This window comes from Bison bison, unplaced genomic scaffold (genome assembly GCF_000754665.1).
Source record: "Bison bison bison isolate TAMUID 2011002044 unplaced genomic scaffold, Bison_UMD1.0 scf7180017863946, whole genome shotgun sequence".
In the NCBI taxonomy this organism is placed as follows: domain Eukaryota; kingdom Metazoa; phylum Chordata; class Mammalia; order Artiodactyla; family Bovidae; genus Bison; species Bison bison.
The window spans coordinates 1,198,418-1,215,106 of NW_011494518.1; the positions used below are offsets into that span (position 1 = coordinate 1,198,418).

The following is a 16,689-nucleotide window of genomic DNA, read 5'->3' on the forward strand; positions in this document are numbered from 1 at the left end:
GTTTGCTTCCAGTGCCAAACAGCCATAGAATGGTCGAGGTTGAGTTCTTGAGCAACTTCTCTTGCAGTTGTAAGAGGATCTCTCAGTTAGTCGTTGTCAACTTCTGATGGCCGGCCACTACGCTCCTCATCAAGGCTCTCGTCTCCTTTGCAAAACTTGTTGAACCCTGCCGCACTACACATTCATTAGCAGTTCCTGGGCCAGGTGCGTTGTTGACACTGCTAGTTGTCTCTGCTGCTTTATGACCCATTTTGAACTCAAATAAGAAAATCACACAAATCTGCTTCTTGTCTAACATCAATTCATTAGCAAAAGACATAAATCGAGGAATGCACCTTAAAATGATGTGTACGTAACCACATTTATTTAAGAATGTATTCCGATATCAAATGGCAAAGTTCAACAGTGCAAAACCACAGTTACTTTTGCACTGACCTAAATACCATTCTCAGAGACTGCCCATTTATGAATGTTTTCCCTAAGGAGTAGAAATGTATGTAGATGTGTACAATGACAGGGACAAATGTATAACTAGATAATAAATCAGGTAATACACAATTCCAAGAGATGCACATGAGTGCTCTTACTGAAGGAAAATGACAAAACCCAAACAATTGCATGATAAACTCATGCTATAGAATATGAAATTTTGAATTGCTCTTTTAGTTCACTAGGTTTCATATGTAGTAGGGACTTGTTGCACAGTCTAAAAAAATTAGTGGTAAAATCTTAAACTGATACAAAATGATGAAAGATAAAAATGCATAAATCATGACATTTTAAGGCTGCATTTTCTTAAGCTTAGGCCTGTCTTCATAATAGTATAGATAGTCCAGAGTTTCTTGAGTGTTTTTAGTCTTGGAAGCCCTTTACACTCTTAAATTGTTGAAAACCACAAAGAACCTTTGTGTATATATAATACCCCTGATATTTACCATGTTAGAAGTTAAACATTTAAAATATTCATTAAAAATAACGGTAATAAGTCCATTGCATTTTAACATAAATAATGTTTGGACTAAAAATAACTATTTTCCAAAACAATTAAAAAATCAGTGTCATCTTCTTGACTACAGTTTGCAAATCTTTTTTTTAGAAGACACAGTGTTCCTTAACAGAAAGATTTAATAAAAGATAGCTGAGTTTTCAAGATTGCTTCTGCCTTGAGTTTGTTGTGAATGTATTTGTTTTTGTTAAAGTGTGTAAGAAAAATCCAGTTTCACACAGATATTTGTTTAGAACAGGAAAAGTATTTTAATAATGTTTTCATGTAATTGTGGATATTCTTTGATACTACAGTAAAACTTGGTAAGTGCTAATTTCTTAAATGTTAGTTACAAAACAGAATCTGTAAACCTATCAATTAACCTTCTGTAGTTTGCTATTTGAAAATTTGTTGGTCTGTCTTGCACTTTGAATCTTTAGTAATGCATAATTTTATAATATCCTGCATTGAGTATTTGGAAAAATTGGTCTACTGAGTTATATAGAGCTTCCAAATGTTGACACATTTAATTATATAAATCTTTAAACTATCAGATATATTAACATCACTGCCAATATCAGCATAAGATTCTTTAAATACTGGGAAGCTGTCAAGCTCACCGTGGCAGATACAGGTTTTACAAAATTCTGATTTTTGCTTGAAAGTTAGAATTTTGTCATTGACAGCATTCTTAGTTGTTTTGCTTGAGTGACTGGCTCACTTTGCTCAATTCCCAGAAAACATTTACCAAATACTCATACTTGCATATAATAGTTTTTTAGTCCCATCTTTCAAGCAAAAATGATTTTCTGAACAAAATCGAGCTAGTCACAGCATGAATGGCATGAGTTCTTTTCCTGAAGAGAACTTTCATTTGTAGCTGAAATGCTTTTTTGTACAGTTCCCATATGACACATAATACATATAAAAAAGAAATTACTAAAGGGTAGAGATTTTTAAAAATTAGAGTGTTACTGCTTCATCAAGGACAGTTAAGTGATATATATATTTTTAAACTGTGAGTTTGAAGTTAGTGAAATTTAGTGTCACTTCCTTGATTCCTGGTGACACCAGATGTTTTAACCACTATTCCCTTTTCAAATGTCAGCACAGTGAAAAAGGCAAATAACATCTTTAGTATTATTATAAAAATCATTTTGATCCTCTATACCTTCTGAGAAGACATGCTGAGGATATTTAAATGGTTGCCCTAATTTGCCAATTTTGCCATTATTTGTGTAAAACAACATTATAAGTATGAACATTTTATTAATGGTATAGATTTAGGGAAAAAATTGATTTCTAAGAGTTTGCTGTTTGGAACATGAGTTCCAAAAATAGAGCTTAGAATAGAAATTTGTCAATAGAAAGTTTCAATTATACTATTATACTGTAGTATAATATATTATACTATATAATATATATGTTATATTATATTATATATAATATATATTATATATATTCAATTATACTATACTAAATTTTAAATTATACTATTTTTAAATATACTGAATTTATGTGGTATTTGTGATTAAACATAGACTATGTAATTTAAAATTGTTATTGTCACTTTGTAGCATAGACATTCAATGTTCTGAATAAAGAATTATATATTTATTGTCTATATTTCAAATAATCAAAACAAAGAATAATATTTAAATTATTTGACTAATCAGTTCATTTTGGACATTGTGCAAAAGTACTTATGTATCTTTGGGCACTTAAGTTCTTAAGAGAAGTCCCTAAGCTGTTTATACATGATAGAAATAACTAGAAATAAGTGGGAAAAAATTGCAGATGGAAATTGAGCATTAATTTTTTTATTTGGTATGACAAAAATGTGACTTTTTGGTATTCTTTTACAAGATAATTCTATTTCTTGTCATTCTTGATAAGTGTTTATATTTAGGAACTTAAGCTTTTATGCTAACAAATGTTAAGTCAGAATTCTTGAGGATTGTAATGCACTGTGATGGTTTTCAGTAAATTACTGGAGCAGCCCTATTTATTTAAACCCTGGTTTAACCTGATTATTAACAATTAAATTGTGTTTTCTTCTTACAATTAAAGTGTATTCAAATTTATTGGTCCCTTGCTTCACAGATTTATCTCAGTATGTGGTGTATTCAAACAGAATTTTGTATTTTTAATTAGGGGATTAGATAAGTAATTCTGAAGAGCCAAAAAAAAAAAATTGTTAGACATCACATTGCTTAACCATCTAATATACCATAAGTGTGTGTCTGCACTCTGTTGTGGGAGCTGTCTATCAGGCAGGCTTGTTTTTCGGGCAGTATTTTAAAGAGTGGACATGTGCAGGAACTGTGAGCACAATTAGCGCCAAGCAGATAAATCCAGCTCTAATCCTGTTTACGGTCTGCATCAGACAGATGTGCCAAGATTGATTTAGACAAGCCCTGGGCTTACAGTAATATTTTTAAAAGTGCCATTCACTGTTCTATTTCTGTTAAACCTTTGCTAAATATTCTTAAGTGTTGTTGGTTTTACTGTTCTTGTTAGCCACCCTAACCTACTTTAAGCAGGTCCTGCTTTGCTCTCATGCTGACAGGGTAACCTGCCAGGAGAGGTTATCTTTATTCCCTGTAATTAAATTGACTTTTCCCCTCAAGAAAATACAACAATAGGAAGTGGGTGCTGAATTAAATAAATAGCATGATATCCAATAGACATATACTTAAATCCCATGCTGGAACAGATGGTCCCCAGCATCTCTGTAAGTAATGTGAGAGGACAGTTAATGTTCTGAAACAACTAGCTATCACCAATATGATCCTAATGAACCAATAGATTTCAAATAATAAACCACATGCCACAAAGAAAAATTGCATATCATCTGTAAGGTTTTAATGCTCCTAAACTGGAAAAAAAGTCTGTAGATGATTTTCATGTTTTTCTAATGTTATCAAATATCAATTTATAAAGTTTAACTTCATATTTTTTACCAATAAAGGTAAGTTTTAGCATTAAAGTAAAGTTACATTTAAATTATATCCCCCCAAGTATGTTTAAAAAATTTTTTTAGCTCCTCTTTTACATACTTAGGTTGTGCATGGAAATGTGGCTTTTGCATACAATTATGAAAGCATTTGCTTTTATTTGTGGCAGAAACTGGTTATCCTGTTAACAGAGGTTGCTGTGTGGTGCTGGAAGTGGCTATCTTACAGATGAACGATTAGGCAGAGATAAAAGACCTAAATATGTTTCAGCATTTATAAATAAAATAGTTTATAAACCAAAAGCAGTATTTTTCTGATTCACATAGAGAATAAGAGTCTGAGTCTTTCTTAAGCTTTTATTTATAAAGAGGTATAGGTAAGTGGTTGATTTTAATAGACCCCAAAATAATAGTCTTCACTCTGAACATGGTTTCTTTTTTTCTCTTTAATCATATTTCTCATCAATATTTGTATTTTCTAACTGTGTTTCAAAGAGTTAAGTGTTTTGGTGTGGGGGTAGAGGGGAGACAATGACCTTCTTAGATTTTCAGCTTATCCTCTTGACATCTCTAGAACCTTCAGCTCACTGGGGGTTAGCCTGAGGGCTCTCCACCTAGAAACCTGAGGCCCCTTTGGCCTTAGCTCTCTTTCAAGTCTTGGAAGCCAGTGTCCTGCTACCCGACAGAGCCAGCTGGTCCACTGCTTATATCTTAAGAACTTCAAAAACAAAACAAAGACACAGACAAGCACCATCTAATCTGATAATGGATAAACAATGTTTAGACAGTTCCGAGCCATTCCCGTGTTCTTGCCTGGAGAATCCCAGGGACGAGGGAGCGTGGTGGGCTGCCGTCTATGGGGTCGCACAGAGTCAGACACAACTGACGTGACTTAACAGCAGCAGCAAGCCATTAAATAAAACCATTTTAAATTCAAGTTCACACAATTTTAATGAGTTTTATTCCTAAAGACTATATTCAGAAGAAAACAGTTTTCTATAAAACTAGTTATATACACATCTTCGCATATGTTAGGAAACAGTTTTGTTTAAAATCAGGTGTTTCCTGTGATTAGAGAGAACTGGGCTGATTTACTCATGTTGTGTAAATGACTGACGTTGAAGAAATGAATAATAGACCAGAATTTCTACGTAGGAAATTGGCACCTGAGAGATTCCTATAGCTGCTGAGGAAAATAGAGTGCTGAAGAACATTTGTCTATTGTTAGAAATTTGAAAAGCAAGCAAAAACTATTTTATTCACAAATCAATTTTATTTTCATTTCAAATGAAAACAAAATGTTTCTGTAGTGCTTCCTCTTAGCTTCCTCTTGTCACGCTGGCGAAGAGATCAGGCATGTGAAAACCTCAAATGTGAATCTGTAGGCAAATGTGGGAAAAGGTTAGAAGTCTGAGCAGGGAAAGCAGGAAATACCATTCAGAGTTACAGGCCTTTTCAGAATTTTCAATTCTGTCAGCTCCTGGTTGCTAGAGTCTAACCTTCCATTTCCTTGAAGCTCACCATGAAGTTTTGAATGAAGTACAGTTGATGCTTGAATAACATGTTTGAACCACGTTTGTCCACATATATGCAAATTTTTATCAGTAGTAAATGGTGCTTGTTTGCATTCTTGGACGTGGAACCACGGATGGGAGGAACCATGAATATGGAGGGATGGCTATAAGTTATATATGGATTTTTGATGACACTTGAGGATGTACCTTTAAACAACCCTGGGTTGTTTAAGGATCAAGTCTACTACTCGGTTAAGACACACGAGTGGTTTTGCTGTTTTCCTAGGATCTAGTTAGAGGCAATGGCACTCCACTCCAGTACTCTTGCCTGGAAAATCCCATGGATGGAGGAGCCTGGTAGGCTGCAGTCCATGGGGTTGCTAAGAGTCAGACATGACTGAGCGACTTCACTTTCACTTTTCACTTTCATGCACTGGAGAAGGAAATGGCAACCCACTCCAGTGTTGTGGGCTGCTGTCTATGGGGTCGCACAGAGTCAGACACGACTGAAGTGACTTAGCAGCAGCAGCAGAATAAAAAACAGATCCAGAAGGTCAGATGGGTGTGTGTTTACTTCAAGAAGGTCCTTACTTCTGTGCAGTGTTGGTAAGGACCAGAGTACTTGGATTTAGATCTTGGATCTGGCTCCTACCAGACGTATGACCGTGGACAAGATACTTAAATGCTGTGGCCTGAATTCCTTCTTTTTAGGAAAAAGCATCTGCCTTGGGTAGTGTAAGGATTAAATGAGATAATAGATGTTAAGTGCTGAGGGCAATGTCTGGCATATAGCACGTGCTAATTAAATATTAGCTTCCCTTACATTTTAGAAAACGGGATTTTAAAGATTAAAATGAATAATATGATCAGGAACTATTTTAGGATGAGCAAGAAAACCATCTTTTTCAGTTGATTACAGAAATATTTCCATTGTAGGAAAATTAGAAATTCATATACGCAAACTAATTCACAATCTCACTCTCCTTCCAAGTTTTCATATGCATCGTCATACATATGTGCATATGGAAATACATTCCACATACATTATGCATTCAATAAATATATACAAAACAGTAATGGAAATATGGTACACTGTTTTAGACACTTTTCTAGTCAGATTGCTACACTTTAATGGCTGAATAGCATTATAGTATATGAATATGCTTCATTTTCCAAAACCAATAGTCTGTTAGGTCACATTTAGGTTATTTCCAAGTTTCACTCAAATAATGCTTGGGTAAGCATTCTTCTAGCTAAATTGTGCATATTATCTATTCCCTTAGGATAAATTCCTGGAAGTAAATTGCTCGATCAAAAATATGCATATTTTAAAGCATTTTCCCTTTTCTCATTTTAAAAAACTGATAAAATATAAAGCTGATTACAGAAAGGAATGTTTATAAGTAAAAATTAATCTTATACTCCTTTATATCTCTGTTTTCATTGATAACTACTGTTTGTTGTATGTTTTCTGTGTGGATTATTTTCTCCTTTTAATGAAAGTGAGATCAGCCTCTCAGATTATTGTCATTTGCTTTTTATTCCACTTACTCATACCTCAATATGGATGTCTTTCCACATCAACACACAAAGATCTAATTTTCTCATTGTGAGTTGCAGATTATGATTAAGCAATTCTCCTATTGAAGAACATGAATACTGCTTCAAATAGTTTTGCTATTATAAATACTGCTGCAATTAACATTTGGAAATCTTTTGATAAGTATTCCCAACTTGTTCTCCAGCAGTTACCATTTTTGCATTCCCACCGGCCCTGGGACTGGTTCCCTTTGCCCATACCATCAATGAGCGTTATTTTTGATCTTGTGCTAATCTAAAAGGCAAAAAGTGGTATCTTGTTGTTTTAATTTGCATTTCTTTGATTACTAATTAGATTGAACTTTCTCATATGTTCATTGGTCAATTTGCATTTCTTCTTTTGTGAAATGCCTGCCTGTGTCTTTAATGTACTCTTCCACTGAAGTGTTTCTTTTCTTGATTAAATAGATTATTTAACTGTCGTATGTTGCAAATATTTCTTCCCAGTTGGATTTTGTTTATGACTTCTATTTATGGGTCTTTAGGACCTTATTGGCATTGAATAACCTTTATGTTATGCATCTCAGTCTCTGTCTGCCTTTATTGCCATACTATGGCTTTACTAGTTTATGGTTATATAAAGTTCTTTGTAATCTAGAAATATTGGTGTATATCATGAAACAGAGATCTAGTTTTTCTTTTCTTTTTTAAAGATGAACCAGTTCTAAATCATCTTTTACTAAATATTCCTCACTGATTTTGGATACTACCATTATCACATTTGTGACTTTTAAAATATATGCAAATATTTCTTTGGACCATTCATTTATCTATTTCTAGATGTTTTAATTATTATAACTTTATATTACCTGGCTGGTATGTACTTCTCCTCATTACTATTAAAACATTTTTCTTCATTATTTATTCCAAGGAAATTTACAAATCATTTGATAAGGTTCCTTGCTCCTTACATCAAAGAAAATACCATTTAGATTTTGACTGGAATTGCATTATAAGTAATTAATAATGAGAATACTAGCATAAAAATAATGTAATCTTGGAACTTGATATGCCTTCATTTGTCTCTCAATTTATTTTGTACGGCTTTTTCTACCCAAACAAGTCCAGGATCATTTTGATAAATTTGTTCCTAGATAATAATTTGCATGGGGTCTCTTTATCCCCAATATTCTTTCTTTCTAGCTATTGATATATTTGTAACCAGCTTCCTTATTGGCTATTCTTATTCGTTCTAATGATTTCAAATAGATTCTCTGGGGTTTTTTGAATATATTGTGATACTGTCTATAAATAGCACAGTTTCATCTCTCCCTCTAGCCCTTCCACCATCAGTTTTTATTTAATTTTCCTTGTGTATGATAGTGACCAGAATGTTGAGAATAGTAAGAGTAATATTAGGTATTCTTGCCCTGTTTCCATAAATTCTACTAAGTTGGATCTTGGTTGTTGTTTCAGTATCTTTAAATTTGCAATTACAAGAGATTTTAAATAGGAATAGTCATTGAATTGTTTACTGCCAAAGTAAAGTACACATGGCAAGGAATTCAGACTATAATATAGGACTTGTGAAAAAATATATATTTCATCCTTTTCATTTTTTTCCCCTCAGTGATCCTTGCCTCCCTTCCTACCTGACCCCTTTGGAGGTCTTATTTGTTGTATGTTTGATTACATAAAAATTAATGTGAGACACAAGCTTATAATGAATATTATAAGATTGTTCTCACTTGCTCAATTGTATCAGACTCTTTGCTAACCCATGGACTATAGCCGACCAGGCTCCTCTGTCCATGGGATTTCCCAGGCAAGAATACTGGAGTGGGTTGCTATACCCTTCTCCAGGGGATCTTTCAAACCCAGGGATTGAACCCTTGTCTCCTGCATAGCAGGCAGATTCTTTACCATCTGAGCCACCAGGGAAGCAAGTTTAGGCAATATACATACCAAAATTGGAATACCAGACCATCTTACCTGCCTCCTGAGAAACATGTATGCAGGTCAATAAGCAATGGTTAGAACTGAACATGGAACAACAGACAGGTTCCAAATTGGAAAAGGAGTACGTCAAGGCTGTATATTGTCAGCCTGCTTATTTAACTTATATCAGAGTACATCATGCAAAATACCAGGCTGGATGAAGCATAGGCTGGAATCAAGACTGCTGGGAGAAATATCAATAACCTCAGATATGCAGTTGATGCCACCCTAATGGCAGAAAGCAAAGAGGAATGAAAGAGCCTTTTGATGAAAGTGAAAGAGGAGAGTGAAAAAGCTGGCTTAAAACTCAACATTCACAAAACAAAGATCTTGGCATCTGGTCCCATCACTTCAAGGCAAATAGATGGGGAAACAATGGTAACAGTGACAGACTATTTTTGGGGGCTCCAAAATCACTTCAGATGGTGACTGAAGCTATGAAATTAAAAGACACTTGCTTCTTGGAAGAAAAGCTATGATCAACATAGACAGCATATTAAAAAGCAGAGATATTACTTTGCCAACAAAGGTCTGTCTAGTCAAGGCTATGGTTTTTCCAGTAGTCGTGTATGGACGTAAGAATTGGACCATAAAGAAAGCTGAGTGCCAAAGAATTGATGCTCTTGAACTGTGGTATTGGAGAAGACTCTTAGCTATTTGGACTGCAAGGAGATCCAACCAGTCAGTCCTAAAGGAAATCAGTCCTGAATATTCATTGGAAGGACTAATGCTGAAGCTCCAATACTTTGGCCACTTGATGTGAAGAACTGACTCATTGGAAAAGACCCCGATGATGGGAAAGATTGAAGGCGGGAGGAGAAGGGGATGACAGAGGATGAGATGGTTGGATGGCATCACAGACTTGACGCACATGAGTTTGAGCAAGCTCCGGGAATTGGTGATGGACAGGGAATCCTGTCGTGCTGCAGTCCATGGGGGTCACAAAGAGTGGGACACAACTGAGTGACTGAACTGAAACAAAAGATGGAATTTTATATCTTGCCTGTAGGAGGAATGTTAGGCAGCTAGTAATTATCCATTCTGCACAAATATATAAATAAATTCTAAATTTTCATTTATGTAATATTCTAATTTTATGTTAAATGTAATATTCAATAAGATCTAAATTTTAGCGGAAAAAACTTCTAAGCATAATATTTTTCTCTCCAGTGCAATTATTAAAAAGGAAAGCACATTTCTATTATTTCCTCTACCTTAGTTCAAGCCTCGTAGACTGGTTTCCACTCCTCCAATGTCTCATTCGTGTTTTCTAATCTTTATCCTGATGACATAATCATCTTTGCTAAACTAAATTGCAGTGTTACGGTGAAAAATGTACAGCACCTTGGGTTCAATGCACAATGAGCAAACTCCCGAGTGTAGCATGAAGATTTGTCATGGACTCATGATAAATCTGGACTCAGACTTCCTCTTTTGCACCTTTTTGGGAGCCTTCCCAACTTCAGTTCAGGTGTCCTCAGCCTTTAGGAGAAGGGGGTCCCACCACATCCCCTGGGAAGGGTCTTGATTAAGAGAGTAAGTGTTCCAGGTGAAGCATTAGGACAATGAATAACAAAAAGTTTTAATCTTTGTTCAGGATTAAAACATGTTGAATCTCTCATATATGCACACCTTTTCCTCTCCCACTAGATTTGAATAAAGAACCAAGTTCAAATTCACTGGCAACCATTGTACAATGATGGAAAGGACCATATTTAAGATGAAGCCAAGGTTCATGAAAGAAATACCAAAATACAGTGGGCACAGCACACACTGACACATGTGCTTGTATGTTCTGCTAACTTCTGTCTACTCTCACTCTTCCGCTGTACACAGATCTGACACGTGTGCTTGTATGTGCTGCTAACTTGCCTGTCTACTCTCACTCTTCCGCCGCACACAGAAATTTGTTGTTTGCCTTCTCATCACCGACTTGATGGACATGAGTTTGAGTGAACTCCGGGAGTTGGTGATGGACAGGGAGGCCTGGCGTGCTACAATTCATGGGGTCGCAAAGAGTCGGACACAACTGAGTGACTGAACTGAACTCTGTAAAAGTGTCCAGTTCAAATTCTTTTCCTGGGTTTTCTGATAAAAATTCATATGACCCTCTGAGACACCAGAATTCTTTTATGTATATCCCAATTATATCTACTTTAAATATCTATTTTAATCCCAATAAATAATGGCCACTCAGGAGCAGGTAGTAGAACTTCTCTCTCTTGCATTCTGCATAGTGTTTAACACAAAGCTTTCAACAGAAGTTTCTTGAACTGAATGATATATAGTAATAGCCATGTTAAACTGTTTTGGATACTAAATCAATGAAACAAAATAATTCAGTGTATTTATCTCACTTTTCATTGACTCCTAACGTGAATTTCAAACTTTTCCTTCTGCTAATCCTTAAAAATCTTCAGGGAAAGAAACACGAGGTCTGAATCATTTCTTTTTCTTATAAACCACCTTCAAGGAAGCCAAAAGCCACAAAGATCAAAGATTAATTCCTTCACTATAATTTTGTTTTGATTCAGAACCTTCATTGCAGTAGATGCCTTTTCGGGTATCTCCCACAAAGATTATTGTTATTCTTCTTTAATTTCCTTCTATTTCATCCATCAAGTCATGAGATATAAGTTTATAAACAACAGCAACAACAGCATAGTGAGATTCAGGTGGATCTTTCTTTTTAGATTGGCAGGAATTCATTGTTTTCTACTCACAGTAATCTCACCATTTCCTTTTTGCACATGCATCTCTACCAAAAATGTACATTTTCTTTCCCTTTCATTTTGCCTTCAACAGCCTGTCTTAAACTCACTTCTGTTAGTGAATCCTTTTCTTTCCATTACTTTACTCTGTCCCTGTAAGTAACAGGAAGCCTCTTGCATGATACTAATTTATTATTACTGAAATGTTGCTTTGTTTTTGTTCCTGGAATTCTTCATGCATTGAATATGTGTGGCAGGGACTCTCTTCCATTTTTTTCTATCTATGGGATAATGGACCTAATTTTTCTTTTTTTCCCTCCTCATCTCATATAGGACTTGACATAAAGCATAATCAGATGATAAATATTTTTGAGTTTTTTCACTATTTATTATTCATACATACAAGAATATAAACACAATGGTTTTGACTTGAAATTTTAATTTCTTTTCAGGTGATTCCAAGTATGATTTTCTACATAAAGAAGAATTTGTTGAACTCAAGGACATATTCTCTGTCAAACTGAAACGGCGTTATTCAATTAAACAGCAGGGAAGTGGTACTTTATTAGGAATCACTCTCTTCATATGTTTGAAAACGGAAAAAAATAAATTAAAGGATTCTACACTTGATCTTATTAATTTAAGTGAAGACCACTGTGACATATGGTTTAGACAGTTCAAGAAAATTTTGGCAGGTAAGTACTCCTTATGGAAATTTTTAATGAGTCTCGTTTCCTTGATGTAGGTTATTAATCTAAACATGGTATCATATTTATCAATAACCCTTAATTATATTGAGGTTGTTTGTTTCTATTTTGGACTTCCCTGGTGGCTCAGACGGTAAAGCGTCTGTCTACAATGCGGGAGACATGGGTTCGATCCCTGGGTCAGGAAGATTCCCAGGAGAAGGCAATGGCAACCCACTCCAGTACTCTTGCCTGGAAAATCCCATGGATGGAGGAGCTTGGTGCAGGCTACTATCTATTTCTAGTCTGTTAAATGTTCTTAGCATGAAAGGTGTTGAATTTGGTCACATGCTTTTTCTACATTAATTGAAACAATCATATAACTTTTTCTTTTCATTCTGTTAATGTGGTGTTCTACACTGATTTTTAATAGGTTGAACCATCCTTGCATTCCAGCAATAAATCCCAAATAGTCATAGTATATAATTCTTTTCATATTTTACTGAATTTGGCCTGCTAGTATTTTAACATTACTATTCATTAGGGATATTTGTGTGTAGTTTTTATTTTTCTACTTTTAGTATCTTTCTGACTTTAATATCAAGGTAGTACTGACCTTATAGAATGACTTAGGAAGTAAGCGTTAAATGACTGCTTCCATGAAGAAGCTTTGATAATCTGAAGTAAAACAGTTCTTAAATAATATTGTTCTCTTGGAAGCTGCTTTTAAAATGATATTTGTTTTTCTATTAGTGTTTCTTTTGAGCTTATATTAGAATTTATTTTTCTTGTACCTACACATTGATAGCAAGAGAATATATATACTGGATGACTTAAGAGTAACAGTTTTTATTAATTTAAATATAATTGATTTACAATATTGTGTTTCAGGTATACAGCAAAGTGATTTAGTTTTATATGTGTGTATGTGTGTGTGTATATTTTCCTATTGTTTTCCATTGTTGGTTATTACAAGATCCTGAATATAGTTCCCTGTGAAATATAATAAATTACTGTTTATATATGTTAGTGTGCATCTATTAATCCCATACTCCTGATTTATCCCTCCCCCTTCCCCTTTGGACCCTGTGTTTCTATTTTTTAAGTAAGTTCATTTGTCCACTTTTTAGATTCCATATATTAAGTAATATCATATGGTATTTGTTTTTCTCTTCACTTAGTATGACAATCTCTAGGTCTATTCATGATGCTGCAAGTGGCATTATTTCATTCTTTTTTAATGGCTGAATAGTATTCCATTACAAACATATACATATATAAATATGCACACATTTACATTTATGTGTCTGTGTATATATACGTACATATATATGTATGTATATACACCCAGGTAGCACTAGTAATAAACAATCTGCCTGTCAGTGCAGGAAACTTAAGAGACTCAGATTTGATCCCTGGGTTAGGAAGATCCCCTGGAGGTGGGCATGGCAACCCACTCCAATATTCTTGCCTGGAGAATCCCATGGACAGAGGAGCCTGGTGTGCTACAGTCCATAGCATCACAAAGAGTTGGACACGACTGAAGTTAGGATGCACACACACACACACACATCCCCGCACAACCCATGTCTTCTTTATCCCTTCGTCTGTTGATGGGCCCTGAGGTTGCTTCTGTGTCTTGGCTATTGTATGCAGTGCCTCCGTGAACACTGGGGTGCGTGTACCTTTTTGAATTAGAGCAGTTAGTTTTTCTGGATGTATGCCCAGGAGTGGGATTGCTGGATTAGACAGTAACTCTGTGTTTAGTTTTTTTAATGAACTTCTATATTGTTCTTCATAATGGCTGCACCAATTTACATTCCCACCAACAGTGTAGGAGGGTTCTTGTTTCAACACACCCTCTCCAGCATATATTTGTAGAGTTTTTGATGATGGCCATTCTGACCTGTGTGAGGTGATACCTCATTGTAGTTTTCTATTGCTCAAGTAATTAATGATATTGAGCATCTTTTCATTTGCCTGTTGGCTATCTGTATGTCTTCTCTGGAGAAAAGTCTGTTCAGGTCTCGTGCCTATTTTTTGAAAGTATTGTTTTTTGAAATTGAGTTGTATGGACTGTTTGTGCATTTTTGCAACTCTCTCCCAGTCTGTAGTTTGTCTTTTTGTTTTGTTTATGGTTTCCTTTGGTGTGCAAAATCTCATAAGTTTCAGTAGGTCTCATTGTTTATTTTTGCTTTTATTTATTTTACCTTGAGAGACTGACTTTAGAAAACAGTGCAATTTGTGTCACAGAATGTTTTGCTTATCTGCTATTCTAGGAGTTTTGTGGTGTTGTGTCTTATATTTAAGTCTTTAAGCCATTTTGAACTGAATTAAATTTTTGTATATGGTGTAAGGGAGTGTTCTAACTTTATTGATTTATATGCGGTCATCTAATAAGAATAATATTTTTTTTAAGATAATTTAAATTGTTTATACTTCAGGGTAGCTTTTCCTAAAGGTAATATCCAGAGAAAAGAGAATATTTTCTAGAATGTTTCCTTATGAATTCAGTGTATCTTAAATTTTTGAATGATATTTATACTTTATATATTAAATAAAGTATACATGAATATACATATGAAGTTGGACTATAAAGAAAGCTAAGCGCCAAATAATTGATGCTTTTGAACTGTGGTATTGGAGAAGTCTCTTGAGAGTTCCTTGGACTGCAAAGAGATCCACCCAGTCCATCCTGAAGGAAATCAGTCATGAATATTAATTGGAAGGACTGATGCTGAAACTGAAACTCCAAAACTTTGGCCACCTGATGTGAAGAACTGACTCATTAGAAAAGACCCTGATGCTGGGAAAGATTGAGGGCAGGAGGAGAAGGGGACAACAGAGGATGAGTTCGTTGGATGGCATCACTGACTCAATGGACATGAGTTTGAGTAAACTCTGGGAGTAGATGATGGACAGGGAGGCCTGGCGTGTTGCAGTCCATGGGGTCACAATGAGTCAGACATGACTGACCGACTGAACTGAATATATAAAGCACATTAGATTTCTGAAAGTATCTAGTCAAACTGAGTTTTAGGATTTTTTTCTCACAGACTTATAAATCTTGTTTTCTTCCTTTTTTGGCCATTTTTTCCTATTTCCCAGGTTAACTAGGGTAGAGGCAGCTGTTGTTGATGCACAGCTTGGGGTAGAGATGTTTGAGGATAGATCTGGGTGCCAGACAAAGAGCAGGCACATGGTGATGTTAAGTTTTCAGGCCAGAAATCATTGATCGAGAAGACTGAGGACCCAAGTTGGTCAAGTGCAGCCAGCTGATATGGTTGTACGTATAGAAGATGGGTTGAAGTGACCTATTAGAACTATGAGACCTGTTACTAAATGGTCTGTTCAAGTGTAAGGAAACCTGATTAAGAAAACAGGAAACTACAGAGGCCAAAGTTTGGTCCATCTCTCTAGAAACATAATGTATATATATACATATCTATTTATATAGAGAGAGACTGAGGGAGGAGATATATATATATGTGTGTGTGTGTGTGTGTGTGTGTGTATGTGTGTGTATTCAGTTCAGTCTGACTCTTTGTGACCCCATGAATCACAGCACACCAGGCCTCCCTGTCCATCACAAACTCCCTGAGTTCACTCAGACTCACGTCCATCGAGTCAGTGATGCCATCCAGCCATCTCATCCTCTATCATCCCCTTCTCCTCCTGCCCCTAATCCCTCCCAGCATTAGGGTCTTTTCCAGTGAGTCAACTCTTCACATGAAGTGGCCAAAGTATTGGAGTTTCAGCTTTAGCATCAGTCCTTCCAAGAACACCCAGGACTGATCTCCTTTAGAATGGACTGGTTGGATCTCCTTGCAGTCCAAGGGACTCTCAAGAGTCTTCTTCAACACCACAGTTCAAAAGCATCAATTCTTCAGCTCTCAGCTTTCTTTATAGTCCAACTCTTGCATCCATACATGACCACTGGAAAAACCATAGCCTTGACTAGACGGACCTTTGTTGGCAAAGTAATGTCTCTGCTTTTGAATATGCTGTCTAGGTTGGTCATAACTTTCCTTCCAAGGAGTAAGCGTCTTTTAATTTCATGGCTGCAATCACCATCTGCAGTGATTTTGGAGCCCCCAAAAATAAAGTCTGACACTGTTTCCACTGTTTTCCCATCTATTTCCCATGATGTGATGGGACCGGATGCCATGATCTTCATTTTCTGAATGTTGAGCTTTAGGCCAACTTTTTCACTCTCTACTTTCACTTTCAGCAAGAGGCTTTTTAGTTCCTCTTCACTTTCTGCCATAAGGGTGGTGTCGTCTGCATATCTGAGGTTATT

The 16,689-nt window shown here is 35.6% G+C and overlaps 1 protein-coding gene across 1 annotated transcript in view; it reads left to right on the top strand.

Annotated features, from left to right (window-relative positions):
• The window catches only part of CERKL (ceramide kinase-like), a 154,328-nt gene that overhangs the window by 55,409 nt on the left and 82,230 nt on the right, over positions 1 to 16,689 (top strand). The window contains exon 5 of the mRNA XM_010833851.1: positions 12,156 to 12,398. Coding sequence (XP_010832153.1) covers positions 12,156 to 12,398 — 243 coding nt within the window. The remainder of the gene's footprint in view (positions 1 to 12,155; positions 12,399 to 16,689) is intronic.